The sequence below is a fragment of the Sinocyclocheilus rhinocerous genome, unplaced genomic scaffold (assembly GCF_001515625.1).
Source record: "Sinocyclocheilus rhinocerous isolate Xijiao unplaced genomic scaffold, SAMN03320098_v1.1 scaffold836, whole genome shotgun sequence".
In the NCBI taxonomy this organism is placed as follows: Eukaryota; Metazoa; Chordata; class Actinopteri; order Cypriniformes; family Cyprinidae; genus Sinocyclocheilus; species Sinocyclocheilus rhinocerous.
This window is the reverse complement of record NW_015648109.1, coordinates 154,667-165,828: the sequence shown is the minus strand read 5'-3', so window position 1 is coordinate 165,828 and position 11,162 is coordinate 154,667. Positions and strand designations below refer to the sequence as shown.

General features: G+C 36.1%; 1 protein-coding gene across 6 annotated transcripts in view; it reads right to left on the bottom strand.

The window, feature by feature from the left end:
- The window catches only part of LOC107709616 (vacuolar protein sorting-associated protein 54-like), a 17,098-nt gene extending 6,143 nt beyond the window's left edge, over positions 1-10,955 (bottom strand). For 2 of the 6 annotated variants that reach the window (XM_016514140.1, XM_016514141.1), the window contains exons 1-12: positions 10,128-10,955; positions 8,627-8,868; positions 7,291-7,372; positions 7,127-7,161; positions 6,353-6,484; positions 4,006-4,391; positions 3,771-3,897; positions 2,752-2,781; positions 2,430-2,537; positions 2,254-2,306; positions 2,067-2,163; positions 667-1,046 (exon numbers count right to left, since the gene is read on the bottom strand). In XM_016514140.1, coding sequence (XP_016369626.1) covers positions 667-1,046; positions 2,067-2,163; positions 2,254-2,306; positions 2,430-2,537; positions 2,752-2,781; positions 3,771-3,897; positions 4,006-4,391; positions 6,353-6,484; positions 7,127-7,161; positions 7,291-7,372; positions 8,627-8,868; positions 10,128-10,278 — 1,823 coding nt within the window. In that variant the 5' untranslated portion in view covers positions 10,279-10,955. Of the gene's footprint in view, positions 1-666; positions 1,047-2,066; positions 2,164-2,253; positions 2,307-2,429; positions 2,538-2,751; positions 2,782-3,770; positions 3,898-4,005; positions 4,392-5,247; positions 5,376-6,352; positions 6,485-7,126; positions 7,162-7,290; positions 7,373-7,454; positions 7,683-8,626; positions 8,869-10,127 lie in introns of those variants that run through there. The other 4 variants (XM_016514142.1, XM_016514143.1, XM_016514144.1 and 1 more) reach the window with 3 other exon arrangements.
- Between the last annotated feature and the right edge of the window lie 207 nt (positions 10,956-11,162).

Sequence of the window (11,162 nt, the reverse complement as noted above, 5' to 3'; positions counted from 1 at the left end):
AAAAAATTCGAATTTAGTTTTTCAGCCATTTTGACAGCCCTAATATATATATATATATAACTGTTTATATTATATATTATACTAATATATTATAACTTTTTTTGCATTACAGTAATGAGAATTTGGGTAGAAATGTTAAAATGTATTTTATTTCTGTGATGCAAAGCTGAATTTTCAGCATCATCACTCCAGTCTTCAGTGTCACATGCTCCTTCAGAAATCATTAGAATATGTTGATTTGCTGCTCAAGAAACATTTATTATTATTATCAATGATGAGAAATGTTAAAATGTATTTTATTTCTGTGTTCAAAGCTGAATTTTCAGCATCATCACTCCAGTCTTCAGTGTCACATGCTCCTTCAGAAATCATTAGAATATGTTGATTTGCTGCTCAAGAAACATTTATTATTATTATCAATGATGAAAACAGTTGTGCTGCTTCATATTTTTGTGGAAACTGTGATACATGTCTTTTCAGAATTATTTGATGCATAGAAAGTTCAAAAAAACAGCATTTATTATTTTATTAGATTTGATAAGTTTAATGCATACTCCTTGAATAGCAGTACTTGTTTTTTTTTTTGTTTTTTTAAATCTTTCTGACCCCAAACTTTTGAACCATAGAAATGCTGTATACAGTATGTCATCTGTAATGCTAACTCACATCACAGCAGCGCCCCCTATGGGCAGGGAGGAGGTAGTGTTGGAGTTGTGTTCCCTGCTGGAGGAAGATTCGGTGGTTGCGGAGGCCGAGTCGCTCCCGCAGGTCTCCATGTGCGTCTGCGCTCTCAGCTGCGCATGTGCTGCCGCGTTACTGCGCTGCTCCGCTTCATTCAGCGCATCGCTGATGAACAGCCCCTCGTGAGTGAGATACGCGAGCTCCGCCTCTCCTGAATGAAGGGCGGGGCCTCCAGACTCATCCTCTTCATCCTCATTGGTCCTGCCATCAGAATGATTGGTTGCCAAGGAAACGTCTGCTAGCCGACTCCTCTGGCTGCTGTCTAGCACCTCCAGCACCACGTTGCGGATGACGCTGAGCGTAGCCTGAAACAAACAAGGGTGAGTTTGCATTGTGGCGGATCACTGCATTACTGAGGAAACGTTTCGACTGTGACATCTAGGTATAAAGTTCAAGTTCACTCTGCAAAGAATCTAGACATATCTCAATGGTAATGCTGCTTTAGCCTTACTAATGTTGTTATTGTTAACAAAAATTGAAACTAAAACTATTAAATACTTTTTAGTAATTAAATTAAAGCTAAAAATTTAAATAAAATATTCAAAATTAAATAAATTCAAAAACTAATATAATATTAAAATATATTAGAAATATTAGAAAAATTTTTTAAAAAATCCTAATAAAATTAAATTACATTTTTAGCTAAATAAAAATATTTAAAAAATATATTAAAAATGACAAAAGCACAAAACAAAATGATGAAAACAATCAAAATAAATAACCAATGAAAAACTAAAACTTGAACTAAAAATGAAAGTACTAAAATTACTAAAAGTGAAATAAAAATTAAAGCTAAATAGAAATATTAAATACACAAAAACTATAAAAATTACAAGTACGAAAACATAAATAGGTTAATTCAAAATATTAATAAATACTACAATAGTATATAAATAATATTACAATAACACAGATCCTGCCATGCTATTAATGCATCTTTATTACATTTATCATAACAGTTATGAAACAACTGCATTCTCTATTAGCACGATAATGTAATAAATCTAAAATGACTAAGCAGCTATTTGACTATTGTTTACATTGACTAATAGCCTGCGTGGCCCGGGTGACGTCAGCCAAAAATGAAAGTTGTTTCAAAGGCAGAACTGGTACATTTTGATGAAATTTCGAAACAAACACTGTTTTATTTGCTAGAACAGATTAATAAGACCAGCAACGTCGAATAAGTGTGTATTTTGATGTTGTGTTGACCAAGTGAAGCTTTCTGAATGTCAGTGAATGCTCATAAGGTGGTTTATAACGCGTATAGTGCGTTTCGTCAGGGTTTTTCCACTGCAAGTCCAGAAGAATATAAGTTATGTTACCTTGATCCTCTTGAGGAACAGGATGAAGTGTTCAAAAATATCCAGCAGCAGATCAAACCACTGATGAAACGTCATCAAGCGCATCTGCTCATGTAATCTACATCACACACACACAGACACACAGTCAGCTGTGATAAACAGTGCTGTGATAATTTATCCTAAACATATATATATATTTATAACTCACTTGACAGTGTCTGCATCGATCTCACTGATCTGCAACACAGACTTCACAACACACTGTGGTGAGAAAAAAAAAAAAAAAAAAAAAAAAAAAAAATAGAAGTCATACAAAGAAACATTCATTTTTGTTTTGATGTTCCATTTTCCTGCTCCGTCTCGTGTTTCTGTCATGTGGTGCACCTGTCGAACGATGTTCTTGGCGGCTCGGATCATCTCCTCGCTGTAGATGTCCAGGAAATCCAGCTTCCTCTGTCTCAACAGGCCAAAGACCAGAGACTGCAAGCGATCCTGTAATGAATACACACATAATCACATCACGAGCAAATGAAAACATCAGCCGTAGCACATGCTGCTGAGATGATCTTGATTTGATTTCCAATTACAATAAATCAGACTTAATTTGTCATCGTCTGTGGTTTTGTACTTTCATTAAGGAAATTAAATTGGATCGGCGGTTTAGTCGGGTTCGTTGGCGTGGGATTTGGAGCATTACATGACCAACCTTTCCTGATGCTGCAGGCTGCTCTGTGACCTGTATGAGAAGATCTGACACTGTAAACCTCAAACCAACACTGGCCCACATCCAACACAAACATGACCTGATTTACAGAGCACAGTCTCGTGATCGGATTCATGGGGTTGCATTTATTTCACACCTGGAAACTGGAAACCACTGTTGTGGTGTGCATGCAACACAATTCACGTTCAACGACATTTACTCGCGAGTTCCGTTTCACGTTTGAAATGACGTGAAGGGAAAACCTGCACCAATGCCAGAATGCCTGGGTTTTCAGATGACAAAAAAAAGTGTTGATTTTTTTCTCTATTTCTTGTTCAAAAGTTCAGGGTCAGTGGGTGTTTATTTTAAATGAATTAAACTTCTATTCAGCAAGGATGCATTAAATTGATCAAAAGTGACAGTAAAACATTTAGAATGTTACAAAAGATTCCCATTTCAAATAAACGCTGTTCTTTTGAACTTTCTGTTCATTAAAGAATACTGAAAAATTAAATGTTTCATAGTTTCCACAAAAATAACAAGCAGCACAGCTGTTTTCAGCATTGATAATAATCAGAAATGTTTCTTGAGCAGCAAATCAGTATATTAGAATGATTTCTGAAGATCATGTGACACTGAAGACTGCAGTAATGATGCTGAAAATCTTTGAGCACGCACAGGAATAAATTACAATTTATTCATATATAACAGTTATTTTAAATTAGACAACAATTTTAACAATTTTACCGTTTTTATATTTTTGATCAAATAAATGCAGCCTTGGTGAGCAGAAGAGACTCTCACTGATCTCCAACTTTTAAACTTTAAATAAGAACATCTGCATGCATTTAAACCTTTCTATAAATTGAATGCATTTTTACAGTTTGGTTTCGATAAATGCTCTTTTAGGACGAAGTTTTGTGCTGTGAGAGTTATGGTATGTTGTCACAGTACAACGAACTCTTTTATTTCAGAAGATAAAGGCACATTTGATTCCTGGTGACACGTGAAAGACGCCTGACCTTCTCCAGGACCTGCCTGTCCTCCTCAAAGGCTCGATTGAGATCGCTCTGAGTGTACGTGGAGAAATCGGCCACCATCATCTTATCGATCAACCTCTCCATCTCACAGAGCTGAGAAGCCAAATGTCTGCGGACAGAGACACGAACAACAGGAAATAAACCGCATACCCACATTCTTATTCTTCTGTTCCTTGTAAGTATGTTTCCTGGTAAACGTGTGCGTGTGTTTTTGCACCTGAAGCTGTGAATCCCCTGCAGTTCCTGCTGCAGCACTTCTTTGGTGGTAGCGATGAGCTCCAGCGCCCCCACGAACTCTGAGGTGGAAAGGAGCAGCTGCACCGTGGGCTGCGTCTGGTGCACGGCAGCCATCAGCTTGAGTTTGTTGTGTAGCTTAATGCAGTTGTTGCGGGTCAGAGTGTCGCGCAGCGCTCGCAGCGGCCCTCGGCACATCACACGGTCGATGGCGGCGGTGCTCGCGCGGAGCTTGGCCACAGCGTCGGCCGTTTCTCGCAGACGGTCCTGGAGCTCGTGCTGCGACGACATGGCGTGGAAAAAAGCCTCGGAGCGGAGAGAGATCTGCCGAGCGATGCTCACCTCCACCACGTCCAGATAGTGACTCAACTACAGAAAAACAGACACCTGTCGCATTTAGAGCCTTTCATTATGGGATGTTCTGCCAGACTGTTTACTTCATTTGTAAACAATACATCAAAATTAATGCAAACTGGCATACGTGACCCTGAGGTCTTAAGTCGCTGGGGTATATTTGTAGCAATAGCCAACAATACATTGTATGGGTCAAAATTATTGATTTTTCTTTTATGCCAAAAATCATTAGGATATTAAGTAAAGATCATGTTCCATAAAGATATTTGGTAAATTTCCTACCGTAATTATATCAAAACTTAATTTTTGATTAGTAATATGCATTGCTAAGAACTTCATTTGGACAACTTTAAAGGCGATTTTCTCAATATTTAGATTTTTTTGCACCCTCAGATTCCAGATTTTCAAATAGTTGTATCTCGGCCAAATATTGTCCTATCCTAACAAACCATACATCAATGGAAAGCTTATTTATTTAACTTTCAGATGATGTATAAATCTCAATTTTGAAAAATTTACCCTTATGACTGGTTTTGTGGTCCAGGGTCACATATTGGTTAACTAAAACCATGAAAAATATGTTTGTTACTCAAAATAAAATAAACAAAATAAAATAAACATTTTTTTTTTCATCTAGTTGTCAAGGCAACATTTCTCATTTTGATGTACTAAAATAATAAAAAAAAAAAAATCAAACTATATAGGCATTTAAAAAAATAAAAATGACAAAAACAATAAAATTACTAAAACTTTAGCTAAAATAAAAAAATAAAAAAATAAAAACTAATTCAAATAATAATATTTTAATGATACTCAAACAGCACTGATTGGTAGTGACGACTTATGGTACTAAATAATGACAGATTGGCACCTTTTCCTGCAGTAACCGTGACGACGCAACATCTCGGCTGTTCATGCCCCCGGCGACGCTGAAGTGCGACCATGGCAACACGGCGTTAAACGTGGCTGGATCATTCAACACAAACTCAGGCTTCATGAAGATCTGAGGGAGACGAAGAGAAGAAGATTAACATTTTTGATTTTCATTTAAAATAAAAAAGCAGTGATGCACGCTTTTCAAGTCAACAACATTTCATACTTTGGTTTAAAGCAGATCTATCTTTGAAAGACGTCTCTTCTGCTCACCAAGGCTGCATTCATTTGATCAAAAATACAGTAAAACAGTAATATTGTGAAATATTTTTACAATTTAAAATAACTGTTTTATGTGAATATATGTTAAAATGTAATTTATTGCTGTGATCAAAGCTGAATTTTCAGCATCATTACTCCAGTCTTCAGCGTCACATGATCTTCAGAAATCATTCTAATATGCTGCTCGAGAAACATTTCTGATTATTATCAGTGCTGAAAACAGTTGTGCTGCTTCATATTTTTGTGGAAACCGTGATGCATTTTTCAGGATTCTTTGATGAAAAGAAAGTTAGAATAGAAACAGAAATCTTCTGTAACATTATGAATGTCTTTACTGTCACTTTTGACCAATTTAATGCAGCATTGCTGAATAAAAGTATTAATTTCTTCAAACCTTCCCAAACTTTGAACTGTAATGTATAACTCATGGTAGGTCTGTACTTCATTTTTAATAGCCATTTCTGCATGGAGAAACTAAATGTGAATTTTTGTGGTCCAGGGTCACATATTGGTTAACTAAAACCATGAAAAATATGTTTGTTACTCAAAATAAAATAAACAAAATAAAATAAACATTTTTTTTTTCATCTAGTTGTCAAGGCAACATTTCTCATTTTGATGTACTAAAATAATGTAAAAAAAAAATTCAAACTATATAGGCATTTAAAAAAAATAAAAATGACAAAAACACAACAAAATTACTAAAACTGTAGCTAAAATAAAAAAATAAAAACTAATTCAAATAATAATATTTTAATGATACTCAAACAGCACTGATTGGTAGTGACGACTTATGGTACTAAATAATGACAGATTGGCACCTTTTCCTGCAGTAACCGTGACGACGCAACATCTCGGCTGTTCATGCCCCCGGCGACGCTGAAGTGCGACCATGGCAACACGGCGTTAAACGTGGCTGGATCATTCAACACAAACTCAGGCTTCATGAAGATCTGAGGGAGACGAAGAGAAGAAGATTAACATTTTTGATTTTCATTTAAAATAAAAAAGCAGTGATGCACGCTTTTCAAGTCAACAACATTTCATACTTTGGTTTAAAGCAGATCTATCTTTGAAAGACGTCTCTTCTGCTCACCAAGGCTGCATTCATTTGATCAAAAATACAGTAAAACAGTAATATTGTGAAATATTTTTACAATTTAAAATAACTGTTTTATGTGAATATATGTTAAAATGTAATTTATTGCTGTGATCAAAGCTGAATTTTCAGCATCATTACTCCAGTCTTCAGCGTCACATGATCTTCAGAAATCATTCTAATATGCTGCTCGAGAAACATTTCTGATTATTATCAGTGCTGAAAACAGTTGTGCTGCTTCATATTTTTGTGGAAACCGTGATGCATTTTTCAGGATTCTTTGATGAAAAGAAAGTTAGAATAGAAACAGAAATCTTCTGTAACATTATGAATGTCTTTACTGTCACTTTTGACCAATTTAATGCAGCATTGCTGAATAAAAGTATTAATTTCTTCAAACCTTCCCAAACTTTGAACTGTAATGTATAACTCATGGTAGGTCTGTACTTCATTTTTAATAGCCATTTCTGCATGGAGAAACTAAATGTGAATTTACCTTGGGCACCTGCTCCAGTTCAGCTCTGGCTTTATCTACAAGACAAATGAGCCACAAACACACATTACAGAAGCAAAACAGGTTCATCTGACTTCCTCCAACATAATAGAGAATGCTTGTGTTCTGATACCCTGATGATGGCAACTTAGTTCAATGAACCGTACCGTGATTATTTGTGATGGTGGGCACTGACAGATCGTCTTTGTTCAGGCAAATGTTCTTACAGCGCTCGTGAATCTTCTCCCTCTGAGAGACACAAACAAACAGCCAGCGTGAGATCCTTGTGTACGACACCCTCGACAGCAACATTTCCAAAACAGATTCTGACTTTCCGATCCCGGTGCGCAGAACAGAGCCAGCTGACAACTGGAAAAAGATCTTCTTGCGAAGGAAACGCAGAGGCTCATTCTTCAGAAGCGTCACAGGTGGAAAACCAGAGTCATGTAACCTTCAGAAAACCACAGAGACAAACAGCCTGCCATCGTCTTGAGCCCAGCCTGTGTTCTCACGAGTGTGCGAGATAAACACAAGCAACCCAGACGAAATAAATACTTCTCCAGCTTAAGAACGGACAGGGAACAGAACAAGACCCTCAGTGTCTATTAATACACCGCGAGGTTACTAACAACACGCACACAGGCCTCCAAACCCTAGTGAGATGCCTACACAGACAGCAGCAGTCATACATGTGCTCCAGAAGCAAAGCTGGCTTTAAAATGCTCGGTTTTAAAATGGCCTATTTTAATCAATATTTGTGCGTTGACTTTGTGGTTATGATTATTGGCAGTATTATATATATTTATACTATTATGGTATTTATAAATATTTTCAACTAGATACTATTTCCATATCTATTTGTCTTTAATTTATTTTTAGTCCTTCTACTTATTTCAGTTAGTTACCAAGGCAAATAATTTTACTTTACTTACATTAATTTGTGTGTGCTATATGTTGGTTGTGTTTAGTGGTAGTGTTATTTTAGTAATATTTATTTACTATTATGGTATTTATTTATATATTTTTAAATGAGCTTTATTTTTATATTTTCAGCTTTTATTTTAATTGTAGTTTTCAATGTGCTTTTGTCATTTTTATTCATTTTTGTTTATATATATATATATTTTTTTTCTTTTTACTTCAAATTAGATGTATTTTTTCAGTACCAAGTAAACAATTCTAATTTTATACGATATTATTTTAGATAGTAAATATAATTTTATTTCAGTTTAAAATTTTTATAAACTTTTTTCATTTACATTTTTAAAGTTTTTTTCATCCATATTCCATTCATGTATTTTATTTCAGCCTTATTTAGATTATAAAAAACGATTTTAATAGTTCTAGTTGATAAAACATTGGTGCTTATTGGAGGATCATAAGCATCAATCACCGCCAAATCAGTCACATTATGAGGTGTGATGACTGTTATGATCCTGTCTATGTAGCCAGTGAAGCAGTCGGTTTCAGAAGGCAGTGTGTGAATAATTCAGCTGCTGTCACCTGAGCCGTCTCCTGCAGGTAGGAGCTGAAGTGTTCTCGGCTGATGTTGGGCAGGTAGAATGAAGGCATGACGTCGGTCTCGGTGAAGTCCAGGCCCCACGTCTTAGTGAAGAAGTCCGACTCTCTCTTGGCCAGCCTGGGGTCGTTCAGGGCCGCGGGGAGGTTCACTTTAGAGTTATACACAGTCCAGCGGTGCTGGTCGGCCACAACGGACGGCCCGTCACAGAGACCACGACCCTCGCCTGTTCAGACGACGATAGAGAGTCAGGAGGACGGATTTTAGTATTTACTTAAAAAAAAAACAGTTATTAGTCAACTAAAACCAGAAAAAAACTGTAACTTAAAATAAAATAAATGTTAACTGAAATAAATAAGTAGTAATGAACAGAAAATAAATAGAAATAGAAATAAACATTAAATAAATATTTTAAAAATTACAATAAAAAAAAAAACATTTCTAATTTTTTTATTTCTCTACAACTAAAACTAGTCAAATAGTTTTTGGTAAAAATGACATATGACAAATGTTGCCTAGGCAAATAATGGTCTCTGAAATAAAATATGCTTAACTTGTAGTACTAAACTAAACTAAACTAATTAAATTTTAACTTAACTTAACTTAACGTAAAGTAAGTTGTGGGTAAAGTAACGTAACTTAACTTAACTTAACGTAAAGTAAGTTGTGGGTAAAGTAACGTAACTTAACTTAACTTAACGTAAAGTAAGTTGTGGGTAAAGTAACGTAACGTAACGTAACTAGGTGTTGGTGGTTTTTGGTCGGACTAAAGTCAACTAAAACCATTTTTTAAAATTCTTATTAAAAGAAACTTTAACTGAAATAAAATAAAATAAAACTGAAATAAAAGTGTAAAAAACCTTAACTTACATTTTATTTCAGCTAGTTGCCAAGGCAACATTTCCCATTTTTGTTTAGTTTGCTTTGAATACTAAAATAACAGAAAATGTATCAGAATATTTAAAAAAAAAGAAAATTATATTAACACGACAAAACCACAACAAAACGAATAAACTGAATTTTAACTGAAATTAAATTGAAAACAAAAAATATAAAAATAAAATCTAATTCAAAATATTAACAAAAAAGTAGGGCTGTGCAAAAAATCGAATGCGATTTTCATGCGAATCTCGTCAGTAAAGCCGCTCCTGTGATTAGTAATAAATCTCCAGCACGTGCTTTCAGATGGAGCGGCATTTACTACACAGAGCCGTAGTTCACTGACAAGCTACACATAATCGGCAATGAATCGCCTGTGATTTTGAACGTGATTTTGTGTAGCTTGTCAGTGAACTATGGCTCTGTGTAGTAAATGCCGCTCCACAGCCCTACAAAAAAGTATATTATATTATTATATAGTATATCAATTACACTGCAAAAACACTGCTGTTATACAGAACAATAACTAAACTTCTTCAAAAATGTAAGATGTGGCCTTTTTAAGAAGAAGAGCTGATCCCAGATCAAGCGCTGCTGATCTCTCACCGGTGGGCTCTTTAGGGCAGACGTCTGGTAAGGAGCGCGGCGTTCGATAGTGTCTGGGGGCCATCGAAGGGTCCCTGGGCTTCCGGAAGAGCCCATCGCTGGTGCCGCCGCTGGACTGAGGGATCGGAGACGAGCCCTGATTAGAGGACATCACTGCGGATCCCTCACATATGAGGCTGACTGGAAGGAGAGCACAAGAACACACATCAACTTCCTGTCAGCACAGGAAGTACCTGTCATTTAGGAGAAAAGCACTAGATTTCCCTTCAAACTAATGTCAGATTGGTTTAAACAGTTAACAGTGTAATACTAAATGTATCAGTCGAATGATGGGAAACGGTTTTAAACATGACAAAATTCCCCTTGACTTCTCACATAGTCGTGTTATTAATATAATCAGCAAAATATCTGTTCCGCCCACACCGAGAACAAAAACAAGTGAGTCAGGGTGAAAAACGTAAAGAGGCAGATGAATTCAGATGCACACACACCCCTAACGTCCTGCAGCGGCGTGTGCAGCAATCTGAATCACTTCTAGCCGTTTAATCAGATGTTCGGACCAGATTTCACACCCGAGTGAGCAGACAGAGAGAAAACTGCAGCCTGAGCCTGGATTTGGACTGTGATCCTGGACTAGCGTGAAGGTGAGATCTGAACCAAAGCAGCGGATGGAGAGCACGGCACACGTCTGCTTTCTAATATTCAGAATGAGAAACGAAAGCGCTGCGGTTTGACTTCAGCTGCTGCCGAGTCAGAGAGCAGGAAGAGCCCAACCAACTCTAGAAAGACTCCTGCAAGCAACCACATGCTCATCCAGCACAACTCACCCAAGAGCCTGTCAAGAACTTATTCCAGTCATATTTCACTCAAAAATTAAAATGAAAAACAATGCTTTATGTAAAGAAAATTTATCATTTTTTATGTAAAGAAAATGTATTCTTTTTCTTGCATTGTGACAGTGTTTTTATGATAACTGATCACATTTTTCTCCAAATTCTCATTAGTATTAGACAAAAAAAATTTAATTAATAATAA